Source organism: Thrips palmi, unplaced genomic scaffold (assembly GCF_012932325.1).
Source record: "Thrips palmi isolate BJ-2018 unplaced genomic scaffold, TpBJ-2018v1 HiC_scaffold_10, whole genome shotgun sequence".
Classification (NCBI taxonomy): domain Eukaryota; kingdom Metazoa; phylum Arthropoda; class Insecta; order Thysanoptera; family Thripidae; genus Thrips; species Thrips palmi.
This window is the reverse complement of record NW_023144621.1, coordinates 11,770,485-11,786,808: the sequence shown is the minus strand read 5'-3', so window position 1 is coordinate 11,786,808 and position 16,324 is coordinate 11,770,485. Positions and strand designations below refer to the sequence as shown.

The following is a 16,324-nucleotide window of genomic DNA, read 5'->3' as shown; positions in this document are numbered from 1 at the left end:
CGAAGAGGCTGTGGACGAGGGGTTGACTGCCTGTCCGACGCATGCTCTAGTAATTCCAGTTTTTCGCCAGAAAAAGACTGTTTAGGGCCTAGACAGTCCTCAAAATAGTGTTAGTTAACAGGTAAAGGGGAAATGAGCCCAACAACACTTAGTAACTGATGCAAATGCATCCTCTAGTGAATTTTATTATCTCCACTTCCTCACAGGTTCACAGAAAAGGCACTGATTATGGAGTATTGAGTATAGGAAACAACTCATATTCCTGTGGGCTAACTCCTCAAGAGGCTGACAATAAACGTGACTTAACAGGTACAAGGCACATAATACATAATACATACAAATCTTTGGACACACACTCCAGAAATGATTGCTAGGAGCTTCATTTTATAAAATTTCTTTAGCACTGGTTTGACATGAAAGTAAGTAAGTATAACTACACTTAAGGTCACTAAAAGTAAGTTTAATAATATTAATTCACACTAAGTAGAAATTTTATTAGCGGAAATGGCAGCCTTTTGGTGAGTCAGCCCTTTTCTAGATCCAACATTTACAACTGCTGTACAGAAGAGAAACAACTTAAAAGGAGAACAAGAAAATTACAATACTGAAATTAACACAATCACAAAATTATGTTCAACAATAACGAGGTTTTCAATTCATTTTGCCTCTTGTCTGTTTACAGAAACATACATAAATACAAATATATACAAGCACAAACATTCAACTATACATACATAAATACATATATTTACATACGTACAAAGCTTACAATCACTCAATCTTGAGAATGAAGGTATCTTCTGAAAGTCACTCGCTGACTCTCCAGTGAACAAGAAATGAAAGTTGCAACACAATTTGAGGAACACACTATCATTTCCTAGTATAACTCTTTTCAGAAACACTTGCAGTTGAAAATTCTATAATAGCTAAATTAGAGTTCTTTACTAAACAGAAGCAATTGGAAACACATTTCTATAAGATAAAAATAAATAGTGTACGATGCATATTAAAATTCTACATTAAGGGACACAATTTGTTAAAGAAGAGTCAAATATTGAAACAGTTCAGGTGCTTGGAACACTGACAAGGTTTGAAAAATGAGATATTTTCAGATGACTAATAATTTAAAATATTTCACCGTCTAGCACCATTTAGTGGTTGCATCAATGATCCGTTAATATAGGGGTAATGGGGGTACATGTGATTGTTCTGGGTGTCTTGATACTGAGGCTGTGCCATCATCTGAACGGGAATCTGCCCAGACTGATTGATGAAGCTTGGAGTGTTGGTCAGATAGGGACTCTGGAACAAAAAGATAAAAACATCAGAACACCAGAAACAATAAAATTAAAAAGTAAGCCCTTAAAAATAGTACAAGCATACCTGTTGTTGCATACGGTAGCCATTGAAAGAGCCATATTGGGCCATGATGTTGGGTGCCACACTGACCCCCATCCTTGACGCATGCAGAGAGGAGTGTTGCACAGCTGGACTAACATTGTTAGGATTACTGCTGTTTGCACTGTTTGAACTGCCACTTCCTCCGGTTACACCTGAAGAACCATTGCCACTGCTGTTGCTGCTGCTATTGCTGCTGCCACGGTTGGAGCGAGAACCGCTGCTGGCCACATGGATAGGTGTTGGTAAGCCACTCATAGAGCCCGGAGACTGATAATACTTGTGATAACTGGCGAAGAAATCTTGACTTTGTGGGTAGTTGGGATGAATTCCTAAAAATAACAGAAAAAGAAAATCAAATTATTCATTGTGATCGGGTTCAACCACCGTGCAATAAACTTGTTGTTGAATTAAAAAGACTTTCTTAATCAAGTGATCGATTCAAATTACCTGAAGGCGGCGTGGCCAGGCCTCTCGAGCTTTGTTGGTGGAACATCTGACTCGAGGGTGGGGGTGTCATGTGGTGCGAGGGCAGTCCGGGGGGCGGGGTGGTTATCATGGCCCCCGAGGGCGGCGTCGGACAGTGGCCGTGGCCCACTGGAGTCTCCAGCCCGTTCGTCAGCTGCTGGAGCTTGGCCAGGCTGCACGAGGGGTTGCTGGACGCGGGGCCGGCGTGGCCGCCGCGCGGGCCTGCCTGGCGGGCCGGGCGTCACGGGCGTCGGCGGGGTGCTCGCGGCAGCAGTCGCGGTGGCGGCGGCGCTGCCTTGGCTGGCGGGGGCGGCGCAGGCCTGCAGCTGGGGCCCGGGTGCAGGCGCAGGGCCCGGGCCCGCACCGGGACTCGGCGCCGTCATGGGGCTGGACACTGCGTGCGACGAGGGCTGCGGACAGAGCACGCGTTAGGACGCTAGCATAGCAAGTCAGCATCCGGTCCGGACCGTCCAGGAAGAAGCACTTATTGCTTACCGGCAAGCTGTAAAAGTTGGCCGCCGACACGGAACAGTTAGGCGAGGGCCCCAGTCGGTGGTGTGGCTGAGACTGCGGATGAGGGGGCATTCCATGCTGTGCTCCAGCGGCTCCAGCGGCGGACGCGGCAGCCATGTGCTGCTGCAGGACCATGTAGGGCCCAGCAGCCTGAGAGAACGCCGGCGACATCTGGGGGACTCCGATGTAGTTCCCTTGGGACATGTGGTGCTGATGCGTGCTCTGGAGAGGACAAATGCATAGAATCAAAAATTAGAAAGTAATTCAAAAATGAAAGAGAAAGGAACCATTAGACGAGAGTTACCTGCTGATGGTGTGCCAAGGCAGAGGCACTGGAATGCTGTGGAAGCAGAGAAGGAGGAGTGGCCCTCTGCTGAGCTGCCTGTTGTTGCTGCTGCTGCTGTTGTTGCTGTTGCTGCTTTTGCTGTTGATTTCTGCTACGGGCATTGCTTCTCGACTTTGTTGCTTTGGGCGCCGCTGGCTGGGGCAGTGGCTGTGGGGGAGGGGGTGGCTGGGGTTGAGTTTGCGGTGGTGGCTGGCCGGAGGGCGACTGCAGGGGGGTGATCGAAGGCTGAGTCTGCTGCATGGGGTGGGATGGGTGTGGCAGCGGCACGTAAGGACTCTTGGCGGGCGCGGGCTGAGGCTGCGCCTGGGGGCTGTGCTGAGGGACGTGGTGGCCGGAGTACGGCGACTTGGACGGCGCGGGCGGCGGTCCGCTCATCGGTGCGGGCTGGGCCGACGGGTAGCTCTTCTGGGGGTGGTGCGAGGGCAGGAACGGCGACTTGGCGGGGGCGGGGGACTGCTGCGGCTGCGGCTGTGGGGGCAGGTACGGCGACTTGGACGAGGGCGGCTCCACGCGGTGCTGCTGTTGCGGCTGCGGGGGCTGCGGGGCCTGAGGGGGCTGCTGCATTTGCAGCGGCATGCCCGGATAGGCGGCCTGCGCCTTGGACTGGTACGGCGACTTGGCGGGGGCGGGGTGGTGCTGCTGCTGAGAGTGGTGCTGCTGCAGGGGCGGCTGGTGTTGATGTTGCTGCCGGTGCTGGTCGTGGTGTTGCGGGAACATGTGCATGGGATAGCCGCTCTTGGAGTTGGCGAGAGCGCTCTGATGGAGGTAGGCGTTCTTGTACGGGTCCATGTGGTGCTGCGCCTCACTCATGGCCTTGGCGTTCATCTGTTGGGCCATCATCTGGTGCGCCATCATGTGGTGGGGCACGAACTGGTGGTGCAGGGACAGCTGCTGCGCGCAGTCCGAGTAGTGCTGCATGGACGCGTGCCTGTCGTGCATGGACGGCCCGTGCGCGTGCAGGCCGTGCTGGCCGACCGCGGGGTGGTTCACTTGCGGCATGGCGTGCGTGGGCGCGCCGTGGGGGACGCCATGCGACACGGCGTGTCCATGCGGCGCTCCGTGAGAGGCTCCGTGCGCCGCTCCATGCGGGGCGGCAGGAGGACCACCGTGAGGGCCGCTGTGTTGAGGGGCGTGCGGCCCGGCGGGGTGTGGCGACGCCTGTGGCTGCGGCAGGCCGTGTGGCGGGTGCGGCGACGTCTGCGGCACGTGGGGGTGGCCGGCGTGGGGCATGGCGGGTGGCGGCGCAGTGATGGGCTGCCCGATGGCCTGCCCGGCTTGACTGCCGAGTGCCGGCGGATGCTGCGGCATGTGCCGCGTCCCCGCAGCCCCCGCAGCCGCGTGGGGCGGCCCTGGCGGCCCTGGCGGCCCGTGTGGAGGCATGTGCCCGGGCGCGCCGTGCGAAGGGTGCGCGCCGTGACCGCCGCCGTAGGGGTGCGGCGACATCGGCGGGGGGCAGGGTCCCTGCATGGGCGGCGCGGGTCCGCTGAGGGGCCCCACCGCCACGGACGGCCCGCTGCTGGGCGGCCTGCTGGACGGACCGTTCGGCACCGTCACCAGCGGTTGGGTCGGCGGACCTGGGGCGGGCTGGCGCGTCGGGGGCGGCCCGGGTAGCACAGTGGCGGCCGGCATCCCTTGAGACAGGTCCCTATCCCTGGCCGGGGTGCGCGGCCCCTGCGGCCCCTGCGGCCCCTCCGGGTGCGAGTGGTGAGAGCCGTCGCCGGAGGCGGGGCCGCCCGGAGCCATGTCCGTGGAGGAGATGGAGGTGGGGGACTCGAGGCCCATCTCGCACTGGTTGTTGTAGCCGTGCATCGAGTGCACCGAGTTGGTCGTCGAGTCCGGCGTGTACACCCCCAGGCTGTGCAGCTCCGGTGCCGAGGGCGCCTTGACGGACCCAGGGTTCTGAGGAGTGGCGGGCTGAACAGAGTCACTGCAATGGTCACCTTGGGGTGTTGAGCTGGCGCTGTCTGGCACCTGAAGACAAACAAACAACAATTAGGACTCGTAGGAGGTGACAGCCTTAAGAAAAATGGTGATATGTTATGCTTAAACAACTAAAATTACAATAAAATAAAAGGGTTTAATACCTCAGAATTGATGGAATGAAGCTGCTTTTCAGACTCCATTGGCAAAGCAGAATATGGCATTTCAGTTGGTAACCCAGTAGTCCTTGAGGCTAGTGCGTCATTGCTTGGTGATTTGATGGTATTGTCAACACCCAAAAGAGTCGGAGGCGATTGGACTTTGGTCACAGGCACAAACTCGTTACCTTGGTTGGGTTCCTGAATTATGGGTGGCACAGAATTGCAGTCGTATCTTTGATGATCTCTTTGAGATTGGAGGTCAACTTCAAACGGTCGTTGACTTTCCATAGACAGATGCGATGACTCTCTTTCAATGCTAAGTTGTTGATTTTGTTGAGACTCTTCTTTTTGCTGGTTATGCTGGTCTGACTCCTTACTTTGCTGATTTTGATGTTCAGAATTGTTACTTTGCTGGTTCTGATCCTGGGATTGTTGCTGCTGTTGCCCTTGCGACTGCTGGTCCTGCTGTTGACCTTGAGGTGCTTCACATTGATGCGAAGAGGTACTGCTGCCTTGTGGCGGTTGCTGGTTTAATGAGGGAGAGGATGGAGGCTGAGGGGACTGAGGAGGGAGCTGCGGAGATTTATCACACGAATCTGGTTGAACTAGGGGTGAAGTCTCTTGAGATTCATCATCATTGCTTGCCACACTTGATGTTTCCTTGTTGTTGTCTAGATTATCTAAATCAGAAGACTTGGGTAGGATGTCTTGTGGTGCTTCTGACAAATCGTTTGAACTATGGTTTTCATTGGGCTGGGATGAACCAAGCTGTGTTGCCTCATCAGTCCCAGTATTAACTGGAGTGGGAGGGTTACTGTTACTTTCAATTGGCTGGAAACCACTGAGCTGTTCTTCAGAATCGTCTGATAGGTTGCTCTTGTCCTTACCATCAAGACTTTTCTGTGCCTTTCTGACCTTGGCAGATTCAAATTCTGTTTCCATCTGAACCAACTTATCATCAAAATCATCTTTAGTTGGTGTGATGGATTGATCCGCCGTGTCTTTGGATCTAGATGAGGCTGGTGAAGTGGGAGTAGCTGACAATGAAGAGACTGAATCTGCCGGTTCAGGGCCCTCGGAAGACATGGGGCTGCACACCTTTTCAGGTGTTTTAAGAAGTGGGTCAACAAGCTCTTTTGGAGTTTCCTCACTATTCTTGTCTGAGAAACTATCATCACAAATCAACACAGAGTGTGGCTCTTGTATTTCACCCCCTGTTGTGTTGACAACCTCAGTCAGAGAAACAGTACTCAGCTCATTTGACACATCTTCGGAATCCTTACTTTCCTCCTGTTTGTCATCAGACTTTTCATTAGAACCACATTCATCCTTAGGAATATCTTCTGAATCTTCCAGTGGTACTTTTGGTGATTTTTCTTCCGTCTCCTTTGGCTGAGATTCTTCACCATCGTCTGAATCCTCTGTGGCAGCATCCTTTGGTGGCGGCATGATAGATACCTCATCAGGAATTGCATCTTCCACCTCCTGAGAGGTATCTTGCAGATCCAAAGACACATTATCAGCCTCAGGTCTAGTTTCAGATTCTGTTTGAGAGCTTGCTGTTTCATCTTCGGCTTGACTAGTATCAGGTTCATCTTCGGCAGTAGATGTGTTCTTCCTTGCTCGCCCGCTGGCCTTCCTGGCCTCAGTTCTAGATTTATATAACAATTGGCGTTTTGTGATGTGACCTTTACGTGGTCGGCCTTTCTGCCAACCACGTCTTTTTGGAGGCGGCTTTGCTATTTCAGCCTCTGCTGACTTTTCACTTTGCTCCAGTAATGAAGGTGGAGACAGTGGAGGAGGCTCCTCTTGACCTTCTTGAGTCTGGTCCACTTCTGGTTCAAGTTCAGGCATTTGGGCGTCACAGCCGTCATCAGTTTCATCCAAGCTCCTAGAAGTGGGACGAAGATTAGTGTGTAAAGCAAACAAACTAGAACTTTCATGAACCCATGAAATAGTGAGCACATACTTTGCAGCTGGTGTTTTGGAGTGCCTTTGAGACCATCTGCCTCTCTTTACTGATACTGCAGAAGCTACAGCAGCTTGTTTTGATGGAGAGAGACTCAGAGACCCTCGCCGTCCAGTCTTTGTATCATCACTGAGCTCCGATAGGTCCTCTTGGTTGCTCAATGAGGCACGGGTCTTGGTAACTGTTGTTTTAACAAAATTCAATCAATCAAACAATCAATCACCCAACCCCTTTCTTTGCATAACAAAATATTTGTTGAAGAGTAAGTCAAATTGAAAGTATAGAGGAGGAAATATTGTACCCAATACTTACAAGCTCCTCTAGTGTCTCTGAGGGGTGAGGCTTTTCTTCTTGATGGCATGACCCTAGGCTCCGATGCCGATAGTTTTGACTTCTCTTCATCCTGAATGCATCAAGAAGCAGGAGTTAACAGCATGAAGATTTAGCTGGTTCAGAAAACCAATTGACAGTATTTGTAGAAAACATTAATACCTTTAATAAAGCAGCAGGGCTTCGCAACGTGGACTTTGAAGACTTTGATGTACTCTTTGGAATACAGCCTGGGGTATAGACGTGACTTGTCACCCTCTTCCTCCCCACTAACTTGCGTACTTTATTGGGTTGAACAGACAGCAGCTCTTCAGAAAGGGGTTCCTCTTCCACAGGAGATTCAATATCACGTTTTCGCTTTGAACTGGGCATTGGGGATCCCTCGCCATCTGATTCGGCATCACCGTCTGCATCACGCTCTGACTCAGCTTCTAACCGAGAGGAATGTCTCTGGTGCAAGTTTTTAGAAGCTCTTATATTCTTTCTACGAGTAACACCAGGGGTCTGCACAATATTATCTTCTATATCTGCTTGATCTCCAATGTCTTCCTTCAATTTTTTCTTAACTACGCTCTTTGCTTGAGAACTATTTTCATCTACAGGAACATGTTCAGTCTTTTCGTCTTTCACTGATGAGTCTAATGTGGGCATTTCTTCATCAGCAGATTCATCATCCTCTTCCTTCACAAGACCCAGTGGAGTGGCAACATTACTGACAAGGGGAGTCCATCTCAGACATTCAGGCTCCAATGCAATTCTAGTCTTACTATTTGCAACACGAATGGCATGCTGGTCAACTAGATTCCAATCAATTATAATAACAGGGCGGGAGGTTGTGTCATCCCAGTGAACAAAGCCCAACAGCTGGAAAGCAACAACTATATCATGACTGTACATGCCAGTTCCTTTGCTGATAGCTTCTAATGTCCGACTTGTAACGCCTGACATGGTATTCTTGTGATCATGTAAATATTCTAATATTACAGATTTCCAATAGGCATGATATGATATACGACCCAAGTCTGAAAGAGGCTTTTCAGGAGTACCAGGTTGACCCTCTTGTTTCGATAAAAGGTAACTGAAGTGGATGAGAAACCTGCCAAATCCTTGTTTCTGATACTGTGGCATTGTCATAATACAGGAAACATTATACTTCTGGGCACAATGCTTTTCTTTAGAAAAATATCCTACCAAATGGCATCCTTTGCCATCATTTTTGGTTAAAACATAGAACAAGAAGGGCTCAACATCATAGTACAATGTCTTATGGTCTAGAAAAAGTTTGGCCAACAAGCACAGATTCTGGCAATATATCTTATTGACATTGCCATCGACCTGAAACATAAAATAAGTGTTATGAATGCAGCCTGAAGTTGACTCACTTGTGTAATGACAAGTCACTTGATATGCACTTACTTCAAATACTGATATATTTTGATGCCTATAAATTTCGGTGGCAGGAGGGTGCCTCCAACTACATTTATCAAGATGTCTGTCCAATACTGCCTTGCTCTTTGTGTACTTCAGGCAAAATTCACATAAGTAGAGTTTTGGTAACCTGTTAGATGGCCAAGAGGAAGTCATTTACAATTACATTGTCAATTACAGTACTTTTGTTGAAATTAAGGGTAACATTTCATTAATTGACCTTATCCTTACCTTGCATACTCTTGAGGGAATGGCGATGAGTACCATGTTTCAATCTCATATTGTCCAAATTCAATTGCTCCAGGACATCTTTGACCAGTAAGGCCTGAAGGACTAGGGAGTGACCCGGGTGGTAAAATTGATTCATTTGATGATACAGCTGGAGTCATCTAAACAATAAGAAAAGAAAGGAGGGAGGGAGGTATAAGTACAATTTTATTTTTAATTTTAGCAACACTGCCAGCAAACGATCTTTGACTTACAGAATTGGCTCTAGCTCGCATGGCTTTGAACAACTCTATGTCCTTTTGAGTTACCCCTGGGGGTAAATTAGCTGTGAGATTCAACGTGAGGCCAACTGTAACAGCAAAAATACGGAACGATGAGAAACCAGTTTGAAGAAAGGAACCAAGCGTCAAGCACATTTTGATTTTGCAAGGCACGCCATAACAAAGCAAAATCAAGTTGGATGATGTGTGGCACATACATAAAATTTCATAATTATACTGAATGAAAAATAACATTTTAAAATTCATTGGTTACAAACTTTAACTGGCTATGTACCACATAACACCCCCTGTTAACATGAAGACATTTCTTTTTGGGGGGAGAAAAAGCAATTTAAAGTTTCTGGAAATTATGAAGCAAACTCAAATTTCAATTTCAACAGTAGACAAAACAGCATTCTAGAAAGTGCATTGGAGGCAATTAAGTTATGCTACATCTAAACAGGACACAACACATGTTGACTGAATGTAAAAATAGAGTCAAAACAGACTAACCCTCCCAGTTTCATAATTTAAGTTAATAACAAAGAAGTGATATTGTTTTGCTTGATCTGGAGAAATTTTCAAATGAGTGGGATTCACAAAAGGAACCACTACACTGAAAGTACTAAAATGAAGCAAAAATAAAAATAAAGGTATGTAAATTATAATGCAAGTAAATGAAAACAATAATGCATCTGAACACTAAATTATCCACAATAAAAAAAAGATTTTTTTAAAAGAAAGAAAAAACACACTCTGAAAAATAGCAATGTGAGCTAAAAACAAAGCACAAAAGACAGTATCTGGTCCAGAAAGAATCAGTTCATCTGCTCAAAACTATGAACAATATACATATTATTAAATCATTTATCAAAATTGAGTCAAGCTCAGCACACAAAATAAGAGACAAGCAGCCAGCCATCAGCATTTTGAGCAGCAAAGAGCAGAGCCCAAATCACATTTCAAGACCAGCACTGACTTTTCATAAAAGGTAATCTAGAAATATAAACTAGGGGTTTGCATGCTCATAAATCAAATGAATGGCAACTTGGATACACACTATATCTACAGTTCCCATTCATTCAAATATTTTAGTGAACAGTTTCAGTCCAATCCAATATTTTAGAGGACTTAGTTGATGGCTTCAGGGTTTACAAAAACTAAATTAGCTGACATTAAATTGCTGCTGAATTTAGCAATCAAAACACAGTTAACCACTTCGCACAGTACAATCTTGACATTTGGGAATGACAAAAGCTTACTCAAATTGGAAACAAAAATAAAATTATGTACGTCAAATCAAAGTAAAAACACAGGGGCAGGACAGTTTAGCAGTAGCCAATTTCAGTTAAGTAGTTTTGAGTGAGAGTATAGAGCACACGAACAAGCACGGAAGTGGTCAAATATAAGGTGCCATTTACGTCGCCATAATCCACAAGCTGAGGGTGGCTTTATGAAAACACCCACTGAAGTCACACAGGTTGTACCAGAGACTTCCTGAAGTGTGTGAAAATTCCTGAAGTCGCCAACTCCTTTGACTGCTATAAACACTTCCACCACACACCACCGCATGCTTGGAATGGGTCACGGGTACAGGGATAAATTTGAGGGTTATTTTCTGCAGATAGCAGATGTGTAAAGTTAAGAAAAGGAAGAGCTCAATTGACAAGAGGATCAGTTAGGGGCAGTCAGCCACCAGCACCAGACAAAGGTGCACCCAACATTTTCTGAAAAACAACTGACCTCAAAAAGAGACAAAGGAATATGAAAATATAACACAGGTGGGTCGGACCGTACAAACTGGAAACATACGGCACCAGACCTCTTGTGCCACCTCCAAAGCAATGTTAGATCTAAGGTGCAACTAATGATAAGGCTTTTGTAGCCTACAAGTGCAGATTTTGCCTTTCAGTGTGACCAAGCATATCTGCTAGACTCTAAAAATGGAATCTGTTGAGGACCAAAACGAGTGCTATTGAGTTGAAGACAATGAAAACTCGAAGACAGAGACAACAGATGGAAATATCCACCCAGATGTTAGGAATGTAGCAAGCAGGAAGAAATAAAATTGGTTCTGATGCTTTGCAATGAAAAGCAAGAGGAAAGAGGTGGGTAGTTTTCTTACCCGGTTGACTTGCAGGCAGCACCATGCATGCTGACGCAGTGTTGGTGGGTGGTTGAGGCACTAGAAATGAACTATGTTGATATCGGTGGTGAGTCTGAGTGGCCTCAGCAATCAAGCGCTTCTTTTTCTCTTTTATCTCATCAACAGGCGATACATAGCCAAAGTCATCTTTCATCACCCTCCTTCGCTGCTCCTGCTCATGTGTTTTGCTATCCACAGCTGTTTTAACTAGAAGAGAGGGTGACATATGATTCCATAAACGAGAAACACCAAAATTAGATTGCTTGGTCTTTGAGACAGATTTCAGTCTGCTCTCATCATGTAAATCTCGTGCCACCTTCCCTCTTGATTCCACCTTCTGCTTCTTCGAAAGCAAGTTGGTGTTAGACACTGTGTGAAGAATGGGGACCTCTTTGGCGTCATTGATTCTTTTTCTCACTTTAGAGTCACTTGAGATGTATCCAGGCTCCTCATTCAGGCTTGAGTTCTCAGAGCCACCTTCCAACAGGCCTTTTATAAAACCACCATTGTTGGCTGCTTTGGTTATTTGCCTCCAAGTAGGGTAGCACACTGGTTTCTCAAGTTCTCTCCTTTTTTTGTTTTTGTTAAGTTTTGAAAGCTTTGACATTAGTGAGTTTTTTCTCCATGATGGGTTCAGTGAAGTGTGCTTCTTACTATCAGATGACAATTTGAAAGTTGTTACATTTTCAGCTTTCTTCTTAGCAACTTTTACTGGAGAATTACTCTGAGGTGAGGTCTGAGCTGACACCCGCCTGCTGTGAGCAGGAGCAGTAAAAAAGTGACTCAAGCCATCATATAGACTGCGTAACTGGCCAAAGCCAACCATTCTTTCAAAGTTTCTGGAGGAACTTATATTAGATGACACTGTGCTACTACTGACTATGGAGTCACCCTTCCCATCACAGCTACTACTTGGTTTCTCAGCTGCATCAGAATTCTTCAAGTGCTTTCTTGGTGCTAAGCTTTTCAGTTCTTCCTTGAAATCAGCCCTTGATGTCCGAACAGACTGTGATTTTTTCTGTGACGCTTTTGAGTAACCATTCCAACTTCTTTCATCAAAACTTGTTTCAGAATCGCTGCTGTTTATGCTACCTCCTTTACAGTTGCCTGAACCATTCACAAAACTTCTTCTAAATTTTGAAGAGCGAAAGGATAAAGGATCTTTTTTTCCTTTACTTCCCACAGATTTTGAAGATGTTACATGAGCTTCCCCAACCTGATTAGATTTACTTGGAAAGGTATTCATCACAGAATCAACAGTATTTACAAAGGTATCACAGATCTTACTTTTACCAAAATCCTTCAAAGCATTGGGAAAAGACTCTGATGATAACCTGGCCGCCGCTGCCGCCGCCGCAAAACCCCAGGGCTCCTGAGAGTCAGGGCTTGACTGATTAAGACTGGCCAGGAGAGAGCCAGTGGAACCACAAGTAGCCTCCCCAAAGACATGTGCATTCGGCTCAGACACAAATTTAGAAATTCCTCCCATAAATCTATGATTATTACTATGGACCACTACCGTGCTTGTGTTCATTTCTGCGTCACTCGAATCTGATGAACTACTGCTGCTGCTTGACCGTCTGCCACTGCTGCTGCTACTACTACTACTTCGGCTGTCACTGCCACCTGATGAACTCCTACTCAAGGAACCTAAATTATCAGCTACACCCTCGCTCGACCTGCTACCATTACTCTTTTTAGTTTTATAAAAGGCACTCAGTCGGAAAAACTTTTGTTTCTCCTTAGAAAGGCGATCACCTCGCTTTTCTTTAAACTGCTTAGACGCACTAATAGAGCCACCACCGAGTGAGCGAGGGGCAACCAGAGGAAAATGAGAATAGGGATCATTACCCTCCTCTGATGTTGAGCCACATGTGCTCTCCTGATGCGTCTCCACTGTGATACTCTTTAGAATCTTCTTTCCTGAACCTCGGAGAGGTGTCTTAAGAGGGCTCCTCGCAGAATTCAGAGGGGTTTTACACTGGTTTTTGAGTACAGTGGGCCGGATAGGCATTCGTCCGTGAAGTTTGCTGAAACCTCGAGCAGGAGTTTTTAAACTTGGCCTACCTGGGGTCGATCTCATGGGTGAATCAGTATCTGACCCAGAGAGCCTTGAGCAGTCTACTTCATCCCCAGGAACCCGTAGAGCCCTACAAGATAGAACACAAAATTTTGAAGTATAAATACATAATAGGAAAATTGAGGAAGAAACTTAAGCTGCAAAATTACCTTTCAGGTTCTCTTCCAGCTCTTTTATCACGAACTTTTAAATACTTCTTCCGAACCCTACTTGCATGATTTAAAGGTTTGTTGATGTTTGCTTTCTTCCTATGGACCTCAAAGCAGTGCTTACATTGCCATGGACTTTTAGGCTTGCGCTCAGCAGGAGGATCTAAGCATCCAACATGGAAAGCTCGATCACAGTTTGAGCACCCAAGCAAACAAACCTGAAACCAAACAAATTTTTTATCAGCCAGACAAAATACATCAATAAATTCCAATAAAAGAAAAAAAGCCACAGAGAGAAACTCTGGTGATAAAACATTGAGGCAACACTTACCTGGTCTTTAGTTTTTCCACATTTGCCGCAAGTACAACATTCTTCACAAAACCAGGCAGCCCCTGGTTGAGACAACAGGGCTATGAACTGATTAGTAGTTGTGCTTCCTGGCAATGATACACATGAAAGATGCACACATGCACCACATCCGGCACATTCACTAAGGGCTTCCTCCAACCCCTCAGCATTTCTGTCAGTTCCTAGACATTCACTGCATATTGGGAGATGAGTCTAAAAACAATAAAAAGTCAATTATTAAAAAATTTGTTCAATCTTCAACAAGTAAAATAATTACAATTTAATAATCTGAAGTCAGTTTCAAAATAAACTCCTTTGTTATACAAACCTTTGGCAAATCTTCATTGAGTAAATCTTCAGCAGACAATCGTTTCTTTCTAGGAGTTCCGGAGTCTGATCTCCTATCACCTTTAAGCTTAGAAACTTCCAAACTTTTCAGAGATAGTTTGATGAGTCTTCCTTCCTGAACCAAGAGTCCGAGGGCCAAAGCCCTCTTCACAGAAACTCTCAGAACAGATTTGAAATCTACATCACTTAAATCAGTCTCAAGAGAGAAAGTTGTCCTAAGTCTATCTTCAACATCCTTTAGTGAACAGCCTTCCGGATCCTGCTCCCGAACAGCACGGACCACAGCTTTGGATAAATCTGTCCCTTTCCCAACTGGAAGAACCCTCTTTGCTTTCATATGGCCAGGATCCCGATAGGTCTCCTGGCCCTTGTTCAAGAGTTTTACAACAGTGCCCTCCTTGACAGCCTGCTCCAAGTGTTCTTCCACAACATCGTCTGATACTTTGCAGTTCTGTCGCACAGTATGGCTGATTCTCTCCAAGTTTGGCCTCTGCTTCTGGTCGCGGATCTTGCCAATGGCAAAGAGAATCCATTTTAAAATGTTTTGATGATCTTCTTTCATAGTGTATAATGCACGTGGATTCCAGATTAACTTGGGTATACATATAGCCACTCCCTGTAGCTTAAGGCTCACAGCCTCAGCTTAGCCAGTGGGAGAATTAAAATGGGTTGTTTGCTGCATAGTATTACATCGCTGTCTTCTAAGCTCCAAGGCTTAGGCGCTGGCTTGAAAGAAGTCAGGAACAGATTCCTGCTTCAGCCGCGCCCCTGATCTTCACAAATAAACCTGGTAGAGAAAAAAGAAAATTTAATGTTAATTGCCTGTACATAATAGAGAACAGTGGTAAATCAGGAGACATGCTGTGTCTTGATTCCAAATCCAAGATAAAATAAAAATTGGCATAAAATGTTATTTAACAAAATTAAAATAAAAGAAATTTAAAAACTTAAACTCCAATAAAGTTGGTTACTGCTGAAGTTATTTCCCACTATGTGAAAACAAGGGTTGTTGTTAACTGCAAAAACTAGCAGACACATGACAGAAACCAAAAATACTACAGAATACACACTTCAAAGCACGTGTTAGGGGAATAAATATGCACAATTTATTCAAAAGGTGTTGTAAATTAATCAAGAGGGTTGTCAATGAATATACTGTGTAAAACTGGCATAGAGCCTAACCAGGGTCGACCCGTCCCGTCAACTAACCCGACTAACGGAATGCGCGAGTTGACCATCATTGCCCATTCATACCGCCACATGTATCGCCGAGCCCTTCCGAGCCGGTAGCGATGCCCGTCTTTGGCCAGTGTTCATGCCTCTCAAACAACCGTAGAAAGCGACAAGTTTTTGGTCGGGTCGAACGCTTGGCTTCTAATAAATGTTTCATGTTTACATACAGTCAATGCGGACTCGGCACACTGATCGATGAAATGAAACCCACACATCTAGAGTCTTGGCTCTACACCGAGCCCAACAAGCGCGACCATACGACGCATGTAAAAGCTACAATACAGCCGCCTCCCACACCATCCCGACCAATAATGCTCGCGGGACAGAAAAAGTACGATACCCATCGTGAAGTAAAAAGCCGAACGGCGGACTTCGGGGCTTCGTTTTCCGCTAACGACACTAAAACAATGGCCGCGGCGCCGGAAATTTACCCGCAAAACCTCGCACACTGAATACAAGACATACTCCCACACACCGACGAGGTGCTCCGAGTAGCCCGCTTCCATCTATAGCCAGAAATAGGAAAAATACGATCACATTCAATCACCATTTGAGATGCTCCAGCGGTCGAAGGCCTACATCATCGCCCGTAGGCCTGGCATTCAGGAACTAATAAGTCTCGTTAGGCGTCGTTTATCGAATTACTTACCTCCGCACTCGTGCACCACGTTGATACGCCGAGCGCAAATATTATCCAGTATTCCAACACGAAATCCGTACCCTAGAAAATATTGTAATCATCACAATACTGTCATCAATCCTAGTTTTGAAAATACTACTTTGCAGTTCGCAAGATGGCTGCCTTTCAGCTCAGTTGACTGCTCACGCATCCATCCCAACATAACGTAAACAAAGGGAGAATCTGTAGTCGGATCAGCCAAACGCGAAATGGCGGTCGACGAACCTCGTCTTTCTGAGGAGGAAATGCGGCGCTATTTAATCAAATCGCGTTTCTCTCGAGTTAGACGAAGGTTACTCGGAACGAACTGGCCCTGCTC

The 16,324-nt window shown here is 46.3% G+C and overlaps 1 protein-coding gene across 1 annotated transcript; it reads right to left on the bottom strand.

The window, feature by feature from the left end:
- Positions 1-148: 148 nt before the first annotated feature.
- On the bottom strand, positions 149-16,188 carry LOC117638969 (histone acetyltransferase KAT6A). The gene is made up of 19 exons (XM_034374224.1): positions 15,976-16,188; positions 14,074-14,880; positions 13,728-13,958; positions 13,397-13,614; positions 13,019-13,317; positions 9,016-9,110; positions 8,765-8,922; positions 8,522-8,663; positions 7,268-8,440; positions 7,088-7,178; positions 6,776-6,956; positions 4,810-6,697; positions 4,144-4,696; positions 2,684-4,059; positions 2,362-2,601; positions 2,172-2,276; positions 1,849-2,089; positions 1,384-1,730; positions 149-1,302 (listed from the first exon to the last, which is right to left on the bottom strand). Exons 2-19 carry the CDS (start codon positions 14,653-14,655, stop codon positions 1,135-1,137), a joined length of 8,088 nt encoding a protein of 2,695 aa, XP_034230115.1. The 5' UTR covers positions 14,656-14,880; positions 15,976-16,188; the 3' UTR covers positions 149-1,134.
- Between the last annotated feature and the right edge of the window lie 136 nt (positions 16,189-16,324).